The 25446-nt window shown below is 41.5% G+C and overlaps 1 protein-coding gene across 2 annotated transcripts in view; it reads right to left on the reverse strand.

Moving 5' to 3' along the window:
• Rint1 (RAD50 interactor 1) overlaps positions 1 to 25446 on the reverse strand; it is a 223513-nt gene that overhangs the window by 165763 nt on the left and 32304 nt on the right. Inside the window, exons 4-5 of one of the 2 annotated variants that reach the window (XM_071663813.1) lie at positions 16531 to 16655; positions 5289 to 5462 (exon numbers count right to left, since the gene is read on the reverse strand). In XM_071663813.1, coding sequence (XP_071519914.1) covers positions 5289 to 5462; positions 16531 to 16655 — 299 coding nt within the window. The remainder of the gene's footprint in view (positions 1 to 5288; positions 5463 to 16530; positions 16656 to 25446) is intronic. The other variant, XM_071663814.1, reaches the window with a different exon arrangement.

A 25446-nucleotide genomic window follows, 5' to 3' on the forward strand; every position in this document is an offset into this window, starting at 1 on the left:
TATATATATATATATATATATATATATATATATATTATCCCTGGGGATAGGGGTGAAAGAATACTTCCCACGCATTCCTCACGTGTCGTAGAAGGTGACTTGAGGGGACAGGAGCGGGGGGCCAGAAATCCTCCCCTCCTTGTACCTTAACTTTCTAAAAAATGGGAAACAGAAGGAGTCACGCGGGGAGTGCTCATCCTCCTCGAAGGCTCAGACTGGGGTGTCTAAATGTGTGTGGATGTAACCAAGATGTGAAAAAAGGAGAGATAGGTAGTATGTTTGAGGAAAGGAACCTGGATGTTTTGGCTCTGAGTGAAACGAAGCTCAAGGGTAAAGGGGAAGAGTGGTTTGGGAATGTCTTGGGAGTAAAGTCAGGGGTTAGTGAGAGGACAAGAGCAAGGGAAAGAGTAGCAGTACTCCTGAAACAGGAGTTGTGGGAGTATGTGATAGAATGTAAGAAAGTAAATTCTCGATTAATATGGGTAAAACTGAAAGTTGATGGAGAGAGATGGGTGATTATTGGTGCATATGCACCTGGGCATGAGAAGAAAGATCATGAGAGGCAAGTGTTTTGGGAGCACCTGAATGAGTGTGTTAGTGGTTTTGATGCACGAGACCGGGTTATAGTGATGGGTGATTTAAATGCAAAGGTGAGTAAAGTGGCAGTTGAGGGAATAATTGGTATACATGGGGTGTTCAGTGTTGTAAATGGAAATGGTGAAGAGCTTGTAGATTTATGTGCTGAAAAAGGACTGGTGATTGGGAATACCTGGATTAAAAAGCGAGATATACATAAGTATACGTATGTAAGTAGGAGAGATGGCCAAAGAGCGTTATTAGATTACGTGTTAAGTGACAGGCACGCGAAAGAGAGACTTTTGGATGTTAATGTGCTGAGAAGTGCAACTGGAGGGATGTCTGATCATTATCTTGTGGAGGCTAAGGTGAAGATTTGTATGGGTTTTCAGAAAAGAAGAGTGAATGTTGGGGTGAAGAGGGTGGTGAGAGTAAGTGAGCTTGGGAAGGAGACTTGTGTGAGGAAGTACCAGGAGAGACTGAGTACAGAAAGGAAAAAGGTGAGAACAATGGAAGTAAGGGGAGTGGGGGAGGAATGGGATGTATTTAGGGAATCAGTGATGGAGTGCGCAAAAGATGCTTGTGGCATGAGAAACGTGGGAGGTGGGTTGATTAGTAAGGGTAGTGAGTGGTGGGATGAAGAAGTAAGATTATTAGTGAAAGAGAAGAGAGAGGCATTTGGACAATTTTTGCAGGGAAAACATGCAATTGAGTGGGAGATGTATAAAAGAAAGAGACAGGAGGTCAAGAGAAAGGTGCAAGAGGTGAAAAAGAGGGCAAATGAGAGTTGGGGTGAGAGAGTATCATTAAATTTTAGCGAGAATAAAAAGATGTTCTGGAAGGAGGTAAATAAAGTGCGTAAAACAAGAGAGCAAATGGAAACTTCAGTGAAGGGCGCTAATGGGGAGGTGATAACAAGTAGTGGTGTTGTTAGAAGGAGATGGAGTGGTATTTTGAAGGTTTGTTGAATGTGTCTGACGATATAGTGGCAGATATAGGGTGTTTTGGTCGAGGTGGTGTGCAAAGTGAGAGGGTTAGGGAAAATGATTTGGTAAACAGAGAAGAGGTAGTGAAAGCTTTGCGGAAGATGAAAGCCGGTAAGGCAGCAGGTTTGGATGGTATTGCAGTGGAATCTATCAAAAAAGGGGGTGACTGTATTGTTGACTGGTTGGTAAGGTTATTTAATGTATGTATGACTCATGGTGAGGTGCCTGAGGATTGGCGGAATGCATGCATATTGCCATTGTACAAAGGCAAAGGGGATAAGAGTGAGTGCTCAAATTACAGAGGTATAAGTTTGTTGAGTATTACTGGTAAATTATATGGGAGGGTATTGATTGAGAGGGTGAAGGCATGTACAGAGCATCAGATTGGGGAAGAGCAGTGTGGTTTCAGAAGTGGTAGAGGATGTGTGGATCAGGTGTTTGCTTTGAAGAATGTATGTGAGAAATACTTAGAAAAGCAAATGGATTTGTATGTAGCATTTATGGATCTGGAGAAGGCATATGATAGAGTTGATAGAGATGCTCTGTGGAAGGTATTAAGAATATATGGTGTAGGAGGCAAGTTGTTAGAAGCAGTGAAAAGTTTTTATCGAGGATGTAAGGCATGTGTACGTGTAGGAAGAGAGGAAAGTGATTGGTTCTCAGTGAATGTAGGTTTGCAGCAGGGGTGTGTGATGTCTCCATGGTTGTTTAATTTGTTTATGGATGGGGTTGTTAGGGAGGTGAATGCAAGAGTTTTGGAAAGAGGGGCAAGTATGAAGTCTGTTGGGGATGAGAGAGCTTGGGAAGTGAGTCAGTTGTTGTTTGCTGATGATACAGCGCTGGTGGCTGATTCATGTGAGAAACTGCAGAAGCTGGTGACTGAGTTTGGGAAAGTGTGTGAAAGAAGAAAGTTAAGAGTAAATGTGAATAACAGCAAGGTTATTAGGTACAGTAGGGTTGAGGGTCAAGTCAATTGGGAGGTAAGTTTGAATGGAGCAAAACTGGAGGAAGTAAAGTGTTTTAGATATCTGGGAGTGGATCTGTCAGCAGATGGAACCATGGAAGCGGAAGTGAATCATAGGGTGGGGGAGGGGGCGAAAATCCTGGGAGCCTTGACGAATGTGTGGAAGTCGAGAACATTATCTCGGAAAGCAAAAATGGGTATGTTTGAAGGAATAGTGGTTCCAACAATGTTGTATGGTTGCGAGGCGTGGGCTATGGATAGAGTTGTGCGCAGGAGGGTGGATGTGCTGGAAATGAGATGTTTGAGGACAATGTGTGGTGTGAGGTGGTTTGATCGAGTAAGTAATGTAAGGATAAGAGAGATGTGTGGAAATAAAAAGAGCGTCGTTGAGAGAGGAGAAGAGGGTGTTTTGAAATGGTTTGGGCACATGGAGAGAATGAGTGAGGAAAGATTGACCAAGAGGATATATGTGTCTGAGGTGGAGGGAACAAGGAGAAGTGGGAGACCAAATTGGAGGTGGAAAGATGGAGTGAAAAAGATTTTGAGTGATCGGGGACTGAACATGCAGGAGGGTGAAAGGCGGGCAAGGAATAGAGTGAATTGGATCGATGTGGTATACCGGGGTTGATGTGCTGTCAGTGGATTGAATCAGGGCATGTGAAGTGTCTGGGGTAAACCATGGAAAGTTCTGTGGGGCCTGGATGTGGAAAGGGAGCTGTGGTTTCGGTGCATTATTGCATGACAGCTAGAGACTGAGTGTGAACGAATGGGGCCTTTGTTGTCTTTTCCTAGCGCTACCTCGCACACATGAGAGGGGAGGGGTATGGTATTCCATGTGTGGCGAGGTGGCGATGGGAATGAATAAAGGCAGACAGTGTGAATTGTGGGCATGGGTATATATGTATATGTCTGTGTGTGCATATACATGTATACATTGAGATGTATAGGTATGTATATTTGCGGGTGTGGACGTGTATGTATATACATGTGTATGTGGGTGGGTTGGGCCATTCTTTTGTCTGTTTCCTTGCGCTACCTCGCTAACGCGGGAGACAGCGACAAAGCAAAATAAATAAAAAATAAAATAATCGAATAAATGAAATACATCATACACCTGCTCAAGACTGAGGTGCTTGTCAGCTACAAGTTTCGTAAGTTCATCCACATACTCGGCAGCTCCATCATGGTTTGCAGACTGCTTTTCCCTGCACACTTTATTCATGGAAATTCCATGATGCTTCTTGAATCTTTGAATCCACCCTTCACTACAGTCATGCTCATGTTGTAATTTAAGTTCTTTATGGAACAACTTAGCCTAGTCCATTATAATGCTACCTCACAAGTCCACTGCATCACTCCGACGCTGTCGAAACCATTCCATCATCACTCTATTGTGCTCAGTACTCTTACCATTTCATAGTTTTTCTAATCGTCATTTGCCGCTTGGAATCGCTGTCTGCATAGAATTTCAATATTTTCTCCCTTTGCTTCTTTATATCATCAACAGTTGATGAACCAATACTGTAGACGTCACACAGCTTACGCACTGAAACACCACAGTCCATTTTTCAACAGCTCTACTTTATGTTGGATCGATATGGACTGGTGTTTACGTTTGACATGACGAATGACACTCTCATATGTCTTTGAAGCCATGGCTTGGGTTAAATCTAAGCAAGCTAAGAATCTCATAGAATTGCGGTATCATCACCAATAAGTGCAGTGTAAAGAATGTAAATAAGCGCGCCCAACACAACGCAATTTGTGGCCACCCAGTAAACTAGTCTGGTGGCTAATTTCAAGTTCCCTCACGTAATTTTGTTCAGACTAAAGGAGGTGCCGGACCATCAGTTGCTGGAAATTCGGCAGTGTACTTGTATATACATTTCATCATTTATCCCTGGGGACAGGGGAGAAAGAATACTGCCCATGCATTCCCTACATATCGTAGAAGGCAATTAAGAGGGGGTCGGAGTGGTTGGCTGGAAATCCTCCCATCCTGTATTTCCTTCCAAAAGGATGAACAGAGCCAAGTGAGGAATATTGCCTCTAAGGCTCTGCCATCTGTTCTTGATTCTACCTCGCTCATGTGGGAAACAGCAAGCATGTGTAAAACAAAAATATTTCATAATTGTTCACTGTTTCCCAGGTAGCAAGGTAGCACCATGAACAGACAAAGAAAGGCCGCATTCTCTCAACATCCATTCTCTAGCTGTGATGGGCAATTTACTGAAAACATAGCCCACATCCATGACCAAGCCCTGCACACCTTCCTGTGGCTTTCCCCAGCAGCTTCATAAGCTCTGGTTCAGTACAACAACAGCACATCACCACGTGTATGCAACACTGCTCCAGTTCATTATATCATTTCCAAACCTTTCATCCTGCTGGATATTCAGGCCCCCTGCATTAACATTTGTTTAATCCGTCATTCCATATTGAATTAGGTCTCCTCCCCCTTCCCCTTGTTACCGCCACTTCTGACACACATATCCTCTTCATCAACTTCAGCTTTCTCAATCATGCTCTACATATTACAACACCTCTCTCTTATCTTATCATATGATAAACCCTCTTCACACCCGATTTTGTCCTCAAACATTTCATTTCCAACCCATCATTCTCATCTACACATCCTCATCTATAGAACATGCCTCACATCCAAAGAACGTTGCTGTGACCACAATATTGACCTATACCACTATACTATGCTCAGCAAAACTCATCTTTGAACAAAATGGCACAACTGTTCAAATAATTACCTGGTGAATCTGTGAGTGAACACTTGGTACCAATGTAGGAGGGTGTTGGTTACAAAAGCTACTAAATTTGAGCACTGTGAACCTTGTACTGCTTTTGCTGTGTCCAAAAGTCTGCTGTAGCCCAGTAAAGCCTGACCTTCAGCACCAATGTGCAAGTCAGCTTCAATCTCTTTACTGTAAACAAGCAAAACAAGTAGGTTTAATTTCACACCAAACATTATCATTCAGCATATATATTCAAGGTTACTTCTGTTGATGGTCTGTGGTTTTCTCTCCGTTATCATAAAATTTTTCAGCTACACAGAAGCTCCACCAGTTGCATTAGTAACTGTACATCTTATATCCTATCATAAAAGTAAACCTTTCAGAAAACCAGAATTTATAGAATAATGGACAAGTTTAGTAAGAATAAAAAAATGATACAGAAGATAAAATGAAATCTGTAATGAGTCAATATTTTCTTAAAACACAATTGCTCGTCTCACTTCTGTGAAATGGCACCAAGAGCAGACAAACAACAGTCTTATTTGCACACATTCACTCTCTGGCTATCATACAACGTGAAGTGCAAATACACCTTAATATCCACAGCCAAGCCCCACCAATAATTCCGCGGTTTCCATTGACCATTTATGGTGGCCTAGTTCAACCCACTGACAGAATATCACTCTCCATATACCATAGCAATCCAATTCATTTCATGCATGCCTCATATGTTTTCCTAAATGTTCTTTCTCTGACGACCCATAGCATCTTTCTATAACCTTTCAATTTCCTTCTTGATATCTCCCTCTGCTGCCATCACTGCCAGAAACACCCAAAAAAACTGTCTACATAGTGAACACATAAAGTTGCGAAGAAATCAAGGAAACAAATATAACTAAAATACAGAGATCAACTCAGTTAAAAGTAAGTGGTTACCAAGCAAATATAACAAAACAGTCATCAATGAAATGAATAGTGCAAGAATGACCAGAAGCACATACATTGAGGAGGACCATACTTCATATCATCAAACAATAGTTATCTAATATACTACATAATGAAAAAAAGTGACAAGGAAGATTGAGTAGAAAATAACATAGAACAACTACAGTGGTCATTAAGTGGACTTCCATGGTGTAATGGTTAGCGTTCCTGACCATGGCACATTCGCAGGTCACCCATGGCTGAGCACAGAGGTTAGAGTTCTAGTTGCAACAGTTGGTCCACAAACAAGCCAGCTGTTAATCCACCCCTAAGGATTGGTAAATAAAAGGGGAAACAGGAGTCATGCGGGGAGTGCTCATCCTCCTTGAAGGCTCAGGTTGGGGTCTAAATGACTGTGGATGTATCGAAGATGAGAAAAAAGGAGAGATAGGTAGTATGTTTGAGGAAAGGAACCTGGATGTTTTGGCTTTGAGTGAAACGAAGCTCAAGGGTAAAGGGGAAGAGTGGTTTGGGAATGTCTTGGGAGTAGTCAGAGGTTGGTGAGAGGACAAGAGCAATGAAAGGAGTAGCACTACTCCTGAAACAGGAGTTATGGGAGTATGTGATAGAGTGTAAGAAAGTAAACTCTAGATTGATATGGGTAAAACTGAAAGTAGATGGAGAGAGATGGGTGATTATTGGTGCATATGCACCTGGGCATGAGAAGAAAGATCATAAGAAGCAATGGTTTTGGGAGCAGCTGAGTGAGTGTGTTAGCAGCTTTGATGCACGAGACCGGGTTATAGTTATGGGTGATTTGAATGCAAAGGTGAGTAATGTGGCAGTTGAGAGGATAATTAGTGTACATGGTGTGTTCAGTGTTGTAAATGGAAATGGTGAAGAGCTTGTGGATTTGTGTGCTGAAAAAAGACTGGTGATTGGGAATACCTGGTTTAAAAAGAGAGATACACATAAGTATACATATGTAAGTGGGAGAGATGGCCAGAAAGCACTATTGCATGTTAATTGATAAGCATGTGAAAGAGAGACTTTTGGATGTTAATGTGCTGAGAGGGGCAGCTGGAGGGATGTCTGATCATTATCTTGCGGAAGCGAAGGTGAAGATTTGTAGAGGTTTTCAGAAAAGAAGAGAGAATGTTGGAGTGAAGAGAGTGATGAGAGGGAGTGAGCTTGGAAAGGAGACTTGTGTAAGGAAGTACCAGGAGAGATTGGGTACAAAATGACAAAAAGTGAGAGCAAATGATGTAAGAGGAGTGGGGGAGGAATGGGATGCATTTAGAGAGGCAATGAAGGCTTGTGCAAAATATGCTTGTGGCAAGAGAAAGGTGGAGGTGGGCAGATCAGAAAGGGTAGTGTGGAGGGATGAAGAAGACTGTTAGAGAAAGAGAAGAGAGAGGCGTTTGGACGATTTTTGCATGGAAGTAGTGCAAATGACTGGGAGATGTATAAAAGAAAGCAGCAGGTAAAAAGAAAGGTGCAAGAGGTGAAAGAGAGGGCAAATGAGAGTTGAGGTGAGAGAGCATCATTAAATTCTACGGAGACTAAAATGATGTTTTGGAAGGAGGTAAATAATGTGCATAAGACATGAGAACAAATGGGAACATCAGTGAAGGGGGAAAGTGGGGAGGTAATAACAGGTAGTGATAAAGTGAGATGGAGTGAGTATTATGAAGACTTGCTGAATAAGTTTGATGATAGAGAGGTAGATGTAGGGTGTTTTGGTCAGGGTGGTACGCGAAATGAGAGGGTCAGGGAGAATGGTTTGGTAAACAGAGAAGAGGTAGTGAAAACTTTGCGGAACATGAAATCTGGAAAGACAGCAGGTTTGGATGGTACTACAGTGGAATCTATTACAAAAGGGGGTGACTGTGTTGTGGATTGGTTGGCAAGGATATTCAAAGTGTGTATGGATCATGGTGAAGTGCCTGAGGATTGGCAGAATGCATGCATAGTGCCACTGTACAAAGGCAAAGGGTATAAAGGTGAGTATTCAAACTATAGAGGAATAAGTTTGTTGAGTGCTCCTGGGAAATCATATGGGAGGGTATTCATTTAGAGGGTGAAGGCATGTACAGAACATCAGAATGGGGAAGAGTAGTGTGGTTTCAGAAGTGGTAGAGGGTGTGTCCATCAGGTGTTTGCTTTGAAGAATGTATGTGATAAATATTTAGAAAAACAGATGGATTTGTATGTAGCATTTATGGATCTGGAGAAGGCATATGATAGAGATGCTTTGTGGAAGATTTTAAGAGTATATGGTGTAGGAGGTAAATTGCTAGGAGCAGTGAAAAGTTTTTACCAAGGATGTAAGGCATGTGCACAAGTAGGGAGAGAGGAGAGTGATTGATACCCAGTGAAGGTCAGTTTGCGGCAGGGGTGTGTGATGTCACCATGGTTGTTTAATTTGTTATGGATGGGATGATTAGGGAGGTAAATGCAAGAGTTTTGGAGAGAGGGGTGAGTATGCAGTCTGTTGGGGATGAAAGTCAGTTGTTGTTCACCAATGATACAGCTCTAGCAGCTGATTCGGGTGAGAAACTGCAGAGGTTGGTGACTGAGTTTGGAAAAATGTATGAAAGAAGAAAGTTGAGAGTAAATGTGAATAAGAGCAAGGTTATTAGGTTCAGTAGGGTTGAGGGACAAGTGAACTGGGATGTATGTTTGAGTGGAGAAAAATTGGAGGAAGTGAAGTGTTTTAGATATCTGGGAGTGGACTTTGCAGTGGATGGAACCACAGAAGCAGAAGTGAGTCACAGGGTGGGGAAGGGAACGAAGGCTCTGGGATGATGAAGAATGTAATGAAGGAGAGAACATTATCTTGGAGAGCAAAAATGATTATGTTTGAAGGAATACTAGTTCCAACAATGTTATATGGTTGCAAGGCATGGGCTATAGATAGGGTTGTATGGAGGAAGGTGGATGTGTTGGAAGTGAAATGTTTGTGGAAAGTATGTGGTGTGAGGTGGTTTGATCAAGTAAGTAATGTAAGGGTAAGAGAGATGTGTGGTAATAAAAAGAGAGCAGAAGAGGGTGTGAGATGGTTTGGACACATGGAAAGAATGAGTGAGGAAAGATTGACAAAGACAATATATGTGTCAGAGGTGGAGGAAACAAGGAGAAGCAGGAAACCAAAATGGAGGTGGAAGAATGGAGTGAAAAAGATCTTGAGCAATTGGGGCCTGCACATACAGGAGGGTGTAAGGTGTGTCAGGAATAGTGAATTGGAACAATGTGGTATACCTGGGTCAATGTGCTCTCAATAGATTGAACCAGGGCATGTGAAGCATATGGAGTAAAACATGGAAAGGTCTGTGGGGCCTGGATGTGGAAAGGGAGCTATGGTTTTGGTGTATATACATGACAGCTAGAGACTGAGTGTGAACGAAACTTTTCCTGGCACTACCTCACATGGGGGGATGCTATTTTCATGAGTGGCGGGGTGGCAACGGGAATGAATGAAGGCAGCATTTACGAATATGTACATATGTATACGTGTATATATAGGTATAGGGGAGAAAGAATACTTCCCACACATTCCTCACGTCATGGAAGGCGACTAAAGAGGATGGGAGCGAGGGGCTGGAAACCCTCCCCTCCCTGTATTTTAACTTTCTAAAAGGGGACACAGAAGAAGGAGTCACACGGGGAGTGCTTATCCTCCTCGAAGGCTCAGATTGGGGTGTCCAAATGTGTGTATATGTAACCAAGATGAGAAAAAAGGAAAGATAATTAGTATGTTTGAGGAAAGGAACCTGGATGTTTTGGCTCTGAGTGAAAAGAAGCTCAAGGGTAAAGGGGAAGAGTGGTTTGGAAATATCCTGGGAGTAAAGTCAGGGGTTAGTGAGAGGACGAGAGCAAGGGAAGGAGTAGCACTACTCCTGAAACAGGAGTGGTGGGAGTATGTGATAGAGTGTAAGAAAGTAAAGTCTAGATTGATATGGGTAAAACTGAAAGTGGATGGAGAGAGATGGGTGATTATTGGTGCATATGCACCTGGGCATGAGAAGAAAGCTCATGAGAGGCAAGTGTTTTGGGAGCAGCTGAGTGAGTGTGTTAGCAGTTTTGAAGCATGAGACCGGGTTACAATGATGGGTGATTTGAATGCAAAGGTGAGTAATGTGGCAGTTGAGGGAATAATTGGTGTACATGGGGTGTTCAGTGTTGTAAATGGAAATGGTGAAGAGCTTGTAGATTTATGTGCTGAAAAAGGACTGGTGAATGGGAATACCTGGTTTAAAAAGAGAGATATACATAAGTATATGTATGTAAGTAGGAGAGATAGCCAGAGAGCGTTATTGGATTACGTGTTAATTGATAGGCGCGCAAAAGAGTGACTTTTGGATGTTAATGTGCTGAGAGGTACAACTGGAGGGATGTCTGATCATTATCTTGTAGAGGCGAAGGTGAAGATTTGTAGAGGTTTTCAGAAAAGAAGAGAGAATGTTGGGGGGAAGAGGGTGGTGAGAGTAAGTGAGCTTGGGAAGGAGACTTGTGTGAGGAAGTACCAGGAGAGACTGAGTACATAATGGAAAAAGGTGAGAACAAAGGATGTAAGGGGAGTGGAGTAAGAATGGGATGTATTTATGGAAGCAGTGATGGTTTGCACAAAAGATGCTTGTGGCATGAGAAACGTGGGAGGTGGGCAGATTAGAAAGGGTAGTGAGTGGTGGGATGAAGAAGTAAGATTATTAGTGAAAGAGAAGAGAGAGGCATTTGGACGATTTTTGCAGGGAAATAAAGCAAATGACTGGGAGATGTATAAAAGAAAGAGGAAGGAGGTCAAGAGAAAGGTGCAAGAGGTGAAAAAGAGGGCAAATGAGCGTTGGGGGTGAGAGAATATCATTAAATTTTAGGAAGAATAAAAAGACGTTTTGGAAGGAGGTAAATAAAGTGCGTAAGACAAGGGAACAAATGGGAACATCAGTGAAGGGGGCTGATGAGGAGGTGATAACAAGTTGTGGTGATGTGAGAAGGAGATGGAGTGAGTATTTTGAAGGTTTGTTGAATGTGTTTGATGACAGAGTGGCAGATATAGGGAGTTTTGGTCGAGGTGGTGTGAAAAGTGAGAGGGTTAGGGAGAATGATTTGGTAAACAGAGAAGAGGTAGTAAAAGCTTTGCGGAAGATGAAAGCCAGCATGGCAGCGGGTTTGGATGGTATTGCAGTGGAGTTTATTAAAAAAGGGGGTGACTGTATTGTTGACTGGTTGGTAAGGTTATTTAATGTATGTATGACTCATGGTGAGGTGCCTGAGGATTGGTGGAATGCTTGCATAGTACCATTGTACAAAGGCAAATGGAATAAAAGTGAGTGCTCAAATTACAGAGGTATAAGTTTGTTGAGTATTCCTAGGAAATTATATGGGAGGGTATTGATCGAGAGGGTCAAGGCATGTACAGAGTATCAGATTGGGGGAGAGAGCAGTGTGGTTTCAGAAGTGGTAGAGGATGTGTGGATCAGGTGTTTGCTTTGAAGAATGTAAGTGAGAAATACTTAGAAAAGCAAATGGATTTGTATGTAGCATTTATGGATCTGAAGAAGGCATATGATAGAATTAATATAGATGCTCTGTGGAAGGTATTAAGAATATATGATGTGGGAGGCAAGTTGTTAGCAGTGAAAAGTTTTTATCGAGAATGTAAGTCATGTGTACGCGTAGGAAGAGAAGAAAGTGATTGGTCTCAGTGAATGTTGGTTTGCGGCAGGGGTGTATGATGTCTCCATGGTTGTTTAATTTGTTTATGGATGGGGCTGTTAGGGAGGTGAATGCAAGAGTTTAGGAAAGAGGGGCAAGTATGCAGTCTGTTGTGGATGGGAGAGGTTGGGAAGTGAGTCAGTTGTTGTTCGCTGATGATACAGCACTGGTGGCTGATTCGTGTGAGAAACTGCAGAAGCTGGTGACTGAGTTTGGTAAAGTGTGTGAAAGAAGAAAGCTGAGAGTAAATGTAAATAAGAGCAAGGTTATTAGGTACAGTAGGGTTGAGGGACAAATCAATTGGGAGGTAAGTTTTAATGGAGAAAAACAGGAAGAAGTGAAGTGTTTTAGATATCTGGGAATGGATTTGGCAGCGGATGGAACCATGGAAGTGGAAGTGAATCATAGGGTGGGGGAAGGGGCGAAAGTTCCAGGAGCGTTGAAGAATGTGTGGAAGTCGAGAACATTATCTCGGAAAGCAAAAATGGGTATGTTTGAAGGAATAGTGGTTCCAACAATGTTATATGGTTATGAGGCATGGGCCATAGATAGAGTTGTGCGGAGGAGGGTGGATGTGCTGGAAATGAGATGTTTGAGGACAATATGTGGTGTGAGGTGGTTTGATCGAGCAAGTAATGTACGGGTGAGAGAGATGTGTGGAAATAAAAAGCGTATGGTTGAGAGAGGAGAAGAGGGTGTTTTGAAATGGTTTGGTCACATGGAGAGAATGAGTGAGGAAAGATTGACCAAGAGGATATATGTGTCAGGGGTGGAGGGAATGAGGAGAAGTGGGAGACCAAATTGGAGGTGGAAAGATGGAGTGAAAAAGATTTTGAGTGATCGGGGCCTGAACATGCAGGAGGGTGAAAGGCATGCAAGGAATACAGTGAATTGGAACGATGTGGTATACCGGGGTCGATGTGCTGTCAATGGATTGAACTAGGGCGTGTGAAGCGTCTGGGGTAAACCATGGAAAGTTCTGTGGGGCCTGAATGTGGAAAGGGAGCTGTGGTTTCAGTGCATTATACATGACAGCTAGAAACTGAGTGTGAACGAATGTGGCCTTCGTTGTCTTTTCCTAGCGCTACCTCGAGCACATGCCGGCGGAGGGGTTGTTACTTCATGTGTGACGATGGGAATGAATAAAGGCAGACAGTATGAATTATGTACGTGTGTATATATGTCTATGTCTCTGTGTGTGTATATATATGTATACATTGAGATGTATAGGTATGTATATTTGCGTATGTGGACGTGTATGTATATACATGTGTATGTGAGTGGTTGGGCCAGTCTTTCATCTGTTTCCTTGCGCTACCTCACTAACGCGGGAGACAGCGACAAAGCAAAATAAATGAATAAATAAATGTTGAAATGTATAAGTATGTATATATATGTATTTGGGCATTTATGTATATACATGTGTATGTGGGTGGGTTGGGCCATTCCTTGTCTGTTTCCTTGCGCTACCTTGGTGATGCGGGAGATGGCAATTGAGTATAATAATAAATATGAAATAACTTGCTTTGAGTAAAAATTTGAATTCTGGTGGCACTATTTGTAATCATGCACCTGAAAATCATGGGGAACAAAAGCTGCAAATACTTCATAAAGAATATGAGGATGAAAGATGCATTTGGTTATTTGGAAAAGAGAATCCTTGATAAAAAGGAATGAAAGTGTGGGAGACAGGACAGAACCTTGAAGGACATTGCTGTTGATGGAGAAGGAGGATAGGCTGATCCATCAACAACCATGGAGATAGATTAGTCAAAGAGGAAGCTAGATATGAGGGAGCAAAGCTGGGGAGGGAGGCCAAAAGAGGGGAGCCTAGGAATGAGACCCTAGTGCCACACCCTATCAAAAGCTTTGGATATGTTACAGGCAACAACATAGGATTCACCAAAATCTTTCAAGGATGATGACCAGATGCTAATAAGATAGAAAACAATATCATCTGTAGATCTTACCTTACAGAAGCCATACTAGCAATCAGGGAGAAGACAATAAGATTTAAGATGTCTGAGGATATGGAAGTTGAAGAGAGATTTAAGGACTTTGGAAATGTGAGATGTCATAGCAATAGGACGATAGTTTGACAGGTTAAAACAGTCAACCTTCTTAGGGATTGGATGCACCAATCCATGCTTCCAATACGATGGAAAATGTCTGACTGTTAAACAGTGGTGAGAAGGAGAAGCAAGCACAGGTACAAGGCCAGAAGCACACTCTTCATTACATAGGGATGGAAGCCATCAGGTCTATAAGCCTTGCTTGTGTCCAGAGAGAGGACTGGTTTTCAGACGGTTTGAAAAGAGATTATGAGAAGGGTCACAGGATTAGTAAAAGGAGGACAGGGGGTGAAGGAATGGTGGAGTCATCCAAGGTAGAGTTAGAGGAGAAATGGGAACCAAAGAGGGTTGCTTTGTCTACAGATGAGACAACAATAGTACCATCAGAGTGGAAGAGTAAAGGAAAGACTGAGCGACAGAAGTTGTTAGAGATGCCCTCAGCTAAAGACCAGAAAAACCAGTGGATGGTGATGAGAGGTCATTGCAATTTCACTGAATAAAGAAATGCTTCGCCTCAAGGATAACAAATTTGCAATGCCTACAGGCAGTGATAAATGCTGAAAGTGAGCCAGAAGAAGGAATGGCCTCAGAACAGGAACAGTTGAACCATGGACTGGGAGAAAAGGTTATCTCGAAAGAAGAGGGGATAAATGCCTCCATTCCCACAACAATAACCTTTGCTGTGTGTTTGGCAGAGACAGACAGAAGCATTCCCACATAAGAGAATAATTTACCAATGGAAAGTTAGAAAGGGATTTTTCATAAGTTATACCAGTCAGCTTGTTGTGGTACCAATATCTATGTTTAAAAGGGGTTACTGGAGGGGAACATCCTGTTAGAATATACATTTATGATAGGGGGGGTCACATGAACTGACAGAGGGTGAGATTTTGTAGTTACAGTGCAATGAATTAAAGATGAAAAACAGATCCAGAATATTAGGAAAAAGGTCAAAGCAGTCTGTAATATTGGTGTGTGGGAAATAATATGTTACTGATCACTGAGAATGGAGAATGTGAGGATTTCAATCACTCACCCCCCCAAAAAAAAAGTCTGCATGGGTGGAATTCAACCATTTTCTATAGTGTATGAAACATTTATACAAAAAATTGAGAGCTATCTTTCATAACAAATGTGAAAAATGTAGGAAACAATAATGAGTAGACCACAGATCACACCTTGCACTTAAATGTACAAAGTGTGGTATGGGATTTCACGGCTGTGGAATGATGTGATGCAAAAACATAGCATCTTCATTTGTGAGATTTGTAACAGCTAAGGATGAACTAATGAAAACCCTTAAACTAGAATTCACAGCAAGACACTGAAAGAGAGAAATAAAAAGAGATAAAATAAGTGTGAGGATCTGTATGACATTTATATTCCTAGTTCTACAGAAACAGTAAATGAGAAACAACATATGTGGATTCTAAGCACCTTTAAAGGAACTAAAAATGAGGAGCAAATTAGCAAGAAAATTACTCCAAAGGAAAAGATGAATATGAAATTAATAGCAGAAGGAGTTATCTGATCACAGCCTTAAGTTTTTAAAACATATCGATGATGTAGACAATAAGCAGTTCCTTATGAGTTACAGAGATTGAGCAACCACAGGACATAAAATGAAATTAAGCAAAAATCTCTTTAAAAAAGATGTAAAGAAGTACTATTTAGTATATAAGTGGTGGATAAATAAAACATAATAACTGAAAACAGATAATGCAGACATCATTCAAGAATTTAAGAAGTTGTATGACAGAGGAGATTGTTCAAGAGATTGGACCCCACAAGTGTAAAACTCTCTTGTTGTACAGTACAAATAGGTAATTACATCCATTTATGTTTACAAGCTGACTGCCAGTATGCAGAATACATAGTGAAATGTATTTTGGCAGTAGGCGGGATATGAATGGAATCCAGATTCACTATGACATCACTACAAAATGTATGTCAAGTATAAGAAATACCTTGGAATATCCCAACATTTTCTTCATTAAAAGAAAAGAATATTTCATACACTAATAATATGAAGCATTTAGGAGAAACCACAGAGAGGTGCATGGGGCTTGGTGGTGGATAGAGTGCTCTCATTTTGGCACATTTTACATGAATAGCTGTGGAGTGGACATGAGCAAATGAGGCCATTTTTTTCTGTTCCTAGTACTACCTTGCTGACATGGGAAACAGAAAACAAGTATAAAAAAATAAAATCTATCACAGCTAAAAGTCCCTTCACATATCGTCATTATTCAAATTTGCACCCTTCAAACTTTCTAATGCAGCAAGTGTGAAACTCTGATATTCAACCCCACGAATATCAGGTATTTGTGGTATGGATATTTGACTCATAATTTTTCTAACCACAAATTTACACTATCTATATCAAAAAGTACTTAAAAAAGTGGTGCTAAAAGTCAATTCCAGCTCACAGCAACAATCAAAACCATCAATATTTAGGTTGAAGCATATGAGCTCATTATCTCAAAATCTATCGTCTCAATATTTTTTCCAAATTCTCATAAATTGCAAGAGGCAATTCCACTTACCTTTGAACATCAACAGCATCTACAAATTCCTGGTATATCTTAACACGTTCTAATTCCCGCACCTGACGAACTCCTGGTCCAATGTCCTCAAGAAGTTTGCCAAATTTTTCAGTATGAATAGCTACCTGAGAATTAAAGAATGGTAAACTTTTAGTAAATTACCTATCTATCAAGTCACCATGCCACTATGAAACTGAAGTTGTAGATAGCCAAATCAAAACTCTTTTCTTACCCATGCATTATGCGAATGAGTTGTGATATGCATGACATGCTCAATTCCATATGCAATCAATGAATGTGCAACAGTAAAGTTAGAAACATATTCTCAGCCTTATGTAGTTCACTTGTGATAATCAAAAGGTGGCTATGGCAAAAGAGTGTCCACTTATCCCTGTCCTTACAGGCCTCCATTGCATACACCATTCCATGTATTCTTCCTCCGTTTCTCTCCCTCCAGAACTCCACCCTATTTGCCCATGTCACAGGCATTCTTCCACTCACATCAACCCCTTCAATTGTACTATCATACACTCTCCTTGTAAACTCCCAGTCTTGCAGTCTTTCCACATGCCCAAACCACCTCAAAGTATAATGATTTACCCATTCTACCATTACACAGTTCATTCCCATTACTTTCCTTGCGATACCACATCTCTCATACACCCTTTCATTTCTTTCTTCATTCCATCTTGTCACACCACATGCTCTTCTTAAATAGCTAATTTCCACAGCCTGGATTCTTGACCTCAGCCTCATTCCACATCCTTGTTTCAGCTGCATAGGTCAGGGTTGGGAGGACTATGCTGTCCCTTAATCCTCTCTTCACTTCCATACTTACACCTCTACCCTTGATAATTCTTTGAGAGACCCTGTACTGCTCTCTCCTAGATCTCCCCTTCCATATCACCACACTTACCCAAGACAGCTCCCAGATACTTAAATTCTCTCCCTGCTTCTAGTCTTTTTTCTCCCAATATCCACAGCACAATTTTGTACACTTTCTTCTTTCACTCTATATGGTTTTACAAAATCTATACTTTCCCTCCAATTCCATTCAAACACTGTTACTTTACTTTTACTTGCATTCACCTTCAATCTCCTCCTCTTACACATTTCATAAAATACACTTACAACCTTTTGCAACTCCTCCTCACTCTCTGCAAACAACACAGTATCATCTGCAAACAGGCTTGCCACTAGCCATCATATCTCACTGCCACACTCCACCCTTGCACCCCTTTTCCCTAGTTTTGTTTTCAACTCTCTTTTCACTTCATCCATACACATATATTAAAAAGCCACAGCAACATCATACAGCCCTACCTCACAACTATATATGTCCCAGAACTTTTGCTCAGCTCTCTATCCATTCTTACAAACAATTTGCTCCTCTATAGATGGTTTTTACACCATCCATCAGTTTTCCCCCTATACCATATATCTTTAACACATCCTACAAAGCATTCCACTCAACTCTCACACACTTTCTCCAGATCCTTAAAAGCTGCATACAGCTTCTTATCTTTTGGTAAACACTTTTCCACAGTCATCTTTATGATGAAAATCTGATCCAAACATCCCCTACCTTTATTAAAACCCCCTGCTCTTCACTTATTCTGCATTCAGTCACTTCCATCACTCTGTCAATTAATATTCTTGCATACACTTTCCCTGCTATACTTAACAGACTTATTTATTTATTTTATTTCTTTGTTTTGTCGCTGTCTCCCGCATTAGCGAGGTAGCGCAAGGAAGCAGACGAAAGAATGGCCCAACCCACCCACATACACATGTATATACATACACGTCCACACATGCAAATATACATACCTATACATCTCAACGTATACATATATATACAAACACAGACATATACATATATACACATGTACACAAATCATACAGTCTGCCTTTATTCATTCCCATCGCCACCCTGCCACACATGAAATAGCAACCCCCTCCCCCCGCACGTGCGTGAGGTAGCACGAGGAAGACAACAAAGGCCCCATTCGTTCACACTCAGTCTCTAGCTGTCATGTAATAATGCACCAAAACCACAGCTCCCTTTCCACATTCAGGCCCCACAGAACTTTCCATGGTTTATCCCAGACGCTTCACATGCCCTGGTTCAATCCATTGACAGCACGTCGACCCCGGTATACCACATCGTTCCAATTCACTCTATTCCTTGCACGCCTTTCACCCTCCTGCTTGTTCAGGCCCCGATCACTCAAAATCTTTTTCACTCCATCTTTCCACCTCCAATTTGGTCTCCCACTTCTCCTCATTCCCTCCACCTCTGACACATATATCCTCTTGGTCAATCTTTCCTCACTCATTCTCTCTATGTGACCAAACCATTTCAAAACACCCTCTTCTGCTCTCTCAACCACACTCTTTTTATTAACACACCTCTCTTACCCTATTATCACTTACTCGATCAAACCACCTCACACCACATATTGTCCTCAAACATCTCATTTCCAGCACATCCACCCCCCTCCGCACAACTCTATCTATAGCCCACACCTCGCAACCATACAACATTGTTGGAACCACTATTCCTTCAAACATAACCATTTTTGCTTTCCGAGATAATGTTCTCGACTTCACACATTCTTCAAGGCTCCCAGAATTTTCACCCCCTCCCTCACCCTATGATTCACTTCCGCTTCCATGGTTCCATCCACTGCCAAATCCACTCCCAGATATCTAAAACACTTCACTTCCTCCAGTTTTTCTCCATTCAAACTTACCTCCCAATTGACTTGACCCTCAACCCTACTGTACCTAATAACCTTGCTCTTATTCACATTTACTCTCAACTTTCTTTTTCACACACTTTACCAAACTCAGTCACCAGCTTCAGCAGTTTCTCACATGAATCAGCCACCAGTGCTGTATCATCAGCGAACAACAATTGACTCACTTCCCAAGCTCTCTCATCCACAACAGATAGCATACTTGCCTTCTTTCCAAAACCCTTGCATTCACCTCCCTAACTACCCCATTCATAAACAAATTAAACAACCATGGAGACATCACACACCCCTGCCGCAAATCTACATTCACTGAGAACCAATAACTTTCCTCTCTTCCTACACGTACACATGCCTTACATCCTCAATAAAAACTTTTCACTGCTTCTAACAACTTGCCTCCCACACCATATATTCTTAATACCTTCTACAGAGCATCTCTATCAATTCTATCATATGCCTTCTCCAGATCCATAAATGCTACATACAAATCCATTTGCCTTTCTAAGTATTTTTCACATACATTCTTCAAAGCAAACACCTGATCCATACATCCTCTACCACTTCTGAAACCACACTGCTCTTCCCCAGTCTGATGCTCTGTACATGCCTTCACCCTCTCAATCAATACCCTCCCATATAATTTCCCAGGAATACTCAACAAACTTATACCTCTGTAACAGACTTATTCCCTTATAATTGCTACTTACATCCTTAGCACCCATTCCTTTGAATAAAGGAACAATAACAGCTTTTACCCAATCCTCAGGCAAAACCTTCTATTTCCACGTTAAATCAATATGAGATGCATCCATTCTATCGCACTTTTCCCCCCATACTTCAGCATTTCAGCCATAATCTCATTCACTCCAGATGCCTTTCCTACCTTCAACCACATTGCTGCCCTTTTTACCTCCCTCTTTGCTATAGGTCCCTCCACTTGTATCCATCTTCCTTCCATCCCTCATACCCATGCATGCAACAACTGCTGCCTCCCCTTCTCTCACATTCATCAGTTCTTCAAAATACTTTTTACATCATCCTTTCACTTCCTCCTTTTCATTCAGCAATTCCCTTCCTTACTTCTCACATCAACATTTCCACTCTTACATCCACCTCTTTCCTTTTTTACCTCCTTCCAGTATAGTTTCTTATCATTCCAAAACTTTTCACATAACTTTCTTCCAAAATCTTCATCTTCTCTTTCTTTCTTCCAAAATCTTCATCTTCTCTTTCTTTGCTGTGCTCTATCAGGTCCTTAATATTCCACTTACATACTCTATCAGGTTCTTAATATTCCGCTTACACAATTCCACAGCCTTTCTAATCTCTTCTGTTCACCATGCATTGCCCTCTTTATTCCTGTATCTCACTTATTTGTATCCAATTACTGATTCTACAACCTTTACTAGTATTTCTCTAAACATGTTAAACACCTCATTCACACATGACTGCATCCCTACATTCACTGCACTTCCATCTAAGCTCTCAGTGACCTTCCTTTCTTACTCCTCCCTTATTCTCCTGATTCATCTTATCATTTGCCAACACTTTCACCTCTCCATTCTTCCTTACACCATATCTCCACTTCTCCCCGATCCTCATCCCCACAAGAATCATGAAAAAGTGAGAGTCCAAAGAATCCTCTCATGACTCTTGCATCTAGCACAGCCTTTCTCAATCTTTCATTCACTAACAAATGGTCAATCAAAGTCTTTTCCTCTCCTCTTTCACTATTACTCATCCATGTACACCTGTGGAACATCTTGTGCTAAAAAAAGGTGTTCACAAGGAATAAACCCCTCTCAGAACAAATATCCACAAGATAGCTTCCATTCTCATTTACTCTAGGCACTCCCAATTTACCATCTCATCCCACTCTCACATTCATGTCACCCAATACAACCACATTCCTGTTCATATCATCCAATACAACCACATTTCTATCATTCTCAAAATCATTTATACAGTCATTCAAATTCCTCCAGAAAAGCTTCATTTCATCCTTAACTTGTACCGTCTTCATATTCACAGGTGCATATACACATACCCATGCATACTTCATAAGCCAGTCTTTCCATTCACCCACACTATTCTTGATCCATTCCATCTATGCTCTGTAACATCCTCCCATACTCTTGGAGAGAGCAGAAGTTCACATCCTTCTTTTCCTCTTTCCCGATAATTTTCACTTATTCCCATCCATACCACACCTCTTTCCATGGCCTCCCATAACTTGCATTCATCATTTCCATTTTCACTCCACACACCCTGCCTGAGGATATGGGCTTCCCCCAATCCCTAGTACGTTATTATTATTTTTATTATTTTACTTTGTCGCTGTTTCCCGCATTAGCAAGGTAGCGCAAGGAAACAGATGAAAGAATGGCCCAACCCACCCACATACACATGTATATACCTACACGTCCACACACGCAAATATACATACCTATACATCTCAACATATACATATATATACACACAGACATATTCATGTATACACATGTACATAATTCATACCATCTGCCTTTATTCATTCCCATTGCCACCCTGCCACACATTAAATAACAACCCCCTCCCCCCGCATGTGCTCGAGGTAGTGCCAGGAAAAGACAACAAAGACCACATTCGTTCACATTCAGTCTCTAGCTGTCATGTATAATGCACCAAAACCACAGCTCCCTTTCCACATCCAGGCCCCACAGAACTTTCCATGGTTTATCCCAGACGCTCCACATGCCCTCGTTCAATCCATTGACAGTACACTGACCCCGATATATCACATCATTCCAATTCACTCTATTCCTTGCACACCTTTCACCCTCATGCATGTTCACGCCCTGATCACTCAAATTCTTTTTCACTCCATCTTTCCACCTCCAATTTGGTCTCCCACCTCTCCTCGTTCCCTCCACCTCTGACACATATATCCTCTCTGTCAATCTTTCCTCACTCATTCTCTCCATGTGACCAAACCATTTCAAAACACCTTCTTCTGCTCTCTAGACACACTCTTTTTATTACCAAACATCTCTCTTACCCTTACATTACTTACTTGATCAAACCACCTCACACCATATACTGTCCTCAAACATCTCATTTCCAGCACATCCACCTTCCTCCGCACAACTCTATCTATAGCCCACGCCTCGCAACCATGTAACATTGTTGAAACCACTATTCCTTCAAACATACCCATTTTTGCTTTCAGAGATAATGTTCTCGACTTCCACACATTCTTCAACGTTCCCATAACTTTCGCCCGTTCCCCCACCCTATGATTCACTTACGCTTCCAAATCCACTCCCAGATATCTAAAACATTTCACTTCCTCCTGTTTTTCTATTCAAACTTACCTCACAATTAACTTTTCCCTCAACCCTACTGTATCTAATAACCTTGCTCTTATTTACATTCACTCTCAGCTTTCTTCTTTCACACACTTTACCAAACTCAGTCACCAGCTTCTGCAGTTTCTCACATGAATCAGCCGCCAGCGCTGTATCATCAGCGAACAACAACTGACTCACTTCCCAAGCTCTCTCATCCACAACAGATTGCATACTTGCCCCTCTTTCCAAAACTCTTGCATTCACCTCCCTAACAACCCCATCCATAAACAAATTAAACAACCATGGAGACATCACACACCCCTGCCACAAACCTACATTCAATGAGAACCAATCACTTTCCTCTCTTCCTACACGTACACATGCCTTACATTCTCGATAAAAACTTTTCACTGCTTCTAACAACTTGCCTCCCACACCATGTATTCTTAATACCTTCCACAGAGCATTTCTATCAACTCTATCATATGCCTTCTCCAGATCCATAAATGCTACATACAAATCCATTTGCTTTTCTAAGTATTTCTCACATACATTCTTCAAAGCAAACACCTGATCCACACATCCTCTACCACTTCTGAAACCACACTGCTCTTCCCCAATCTGATGCTCTGTACACGCCTTCACCCTTTCAATCAATACCCTCCCATATAATTTCCCAGGAATACTCAACAAACTTGTACCTCTGTAATATGAGCACTCACTCTTATCCCCTTTGCCTTTGTACAATGGCACTATGCAAGCATTCCACCAGTCCTCAGGCACCTCACCATGAGTCATACCATGAGTCAAATAACCTTATCAACCAGTCAACAATACAGACATCACCTTTTTTAATAAATTCCACAGCAATACCATAATACCATCCAAACCTGCTGCCTTGCCAGCTTTCATCTTCCACAAAGCTTTTACTACCTCTTCTCTGTTTACCAAATCATTCTCCCTGACCCTCTCACTTTGCACACCACCTCGCCCAAAACACCCTATATCTGCCACTCTATCATCAAACACATTCAACAAACCTTCAAAATACTCACTCCATCTCCTTCTCACATCACCACTACTTGTTATCACCTCCCCATTAGCCCCCTTCACTGATGTTCCCATTTGTTCCCTTGTCTTACGCACTTTATTTACCTTTTTCTAAAACATCTTTTTATTCTCCCTAAAATTTAATGATACTCTCTCACCCCAGCTCTCATTTGCCCCCTTTTTTGCCTCTTGCACCTTTCTCTTGACCTCCTGCCAAATGCCTTTCTCTTCTCTTTCACTAATAATCTTACTTCTTCATCCCACCACTCACTACCCTTTCTAATCTGCCCATTTTTCCCTTCTGTACTCAAACTCTACTGGTACTTCCTCACACAAGTCTCCTTCCCAAGCTCGCTTACTCTCACCACTTTCTTCACCCCAACATTCTCTCTTCATTTCTGAAAACCTCTACAAATCTTCACCTTCACCTCCACAAGATAATGATCAGACATCCCTCCAGTTGCCCCTCTCAGCACATTAACATCCGAAAGTCTCTCTTTCATGCGCCTATCAATCAACACATAATCCAATAACACTCTCAAGCTCTTCACCATTTCCATTCAACAAACCTTCAAAATACTCACTCCATCTCCTTCTCACATCACCATTACTTGTTATCACCTCCCCATTTGCACCCTTCACTGAAGTTCCCATTTGCTCCCTTGTCTTACGCACTTTATTTACCTCCTTCCAGAACATCTTTTTATTCTCCCTAAAATTTAATGATACTCTCTCACCCCAACTCTCATTTGCCCTCTTTTTCACCTCTTGCACCTTTCTCTTGACCTCCTGTCTCTTTCTTTTATACATCTCCCACCCAATTGCATTTTTTCCCTGCAAAAATCGTCCAAATGCCTCTCTCTTCTCTTTCACTAATAATCTTACTTCTTCATCCCACCACTCACTACCCTTTCTAATCAACCCACCTCCCACTCTCCTCATGCCACAAGCATCTTTTGCGCAATCCATCACTGATTCCCTAAATACATCCCATTCCTCTTACATACTTACATACGTATACTTGCGTATATCTCTCTTTTTAAACCAGGTATTCCCAATCACCAGTCCTTTTTCAGCATATAAATCTACAAGCTCTTCACCATTTCCAATTACAACACTAAACATCCCATGTACACCAATTATTCCCTCAACTGCCATATTACTTTCTTTCGCATTCAAATCACCCATCACTATAACCCGGTCTCGTGCATCAAAACTACTAACACACTCACTCAGCTGCTCCCAAAACACTTGCCTCTCATGATCTTTCTTCTCATGCCCATCTTTTTATTCTCCATAAAATCTGACAATACTCTCTCGACCCAACTTTCATTTTCCCTCTGTTTCACCTCTTGCAATTTTCTCTTGACCTCCTACCTCTTACTTTTATACATCTCCATTCATTTGCACACTCTCCTTGCAAAAATCATCCAAATGCCCCTCTCTTCTTTTCCCTAACAACCTTACTTCTTCATCCCACTACTCACTACCCTTTCTAATCTGCCCATCTCCCACCTTTCTCATGCCACAGGCATCTTTTTGCAAGCCATCACTGCTTCCCTAAATACATCCACTTCCTCTCCCACTCCCCTTACATCACTTGTTCTCACCTTTTTCCATTCTGCATTCAATCTCTCCTGGTATTTCCTCACACTAGTCTCCTTTCCAAGCTCACTTACTCTCACCACTCTCTTCACCCTAACATTCTCTCTTCTTTTCTGAAAACCTCAACAAATCTTCACCTTCGCTTCCACAAGATAGTGATCAAACATCCC

Source organism: Panulirus ornatus, chromosome 7 (genome assembly GCF_036320965.1).
Source record: "Panulirus ornatus isolate Po-2019 chromosome 7, ASM3632096v1, whole genome shotgun sequence".
Classification (NCBI taxonomy): domain Eukaryota; kingdom Metazoa; phylum Arthropoda; class Malacostraca; order Decapoda; family Palinuridae; genus Panulirus; species Panulirus ornatus.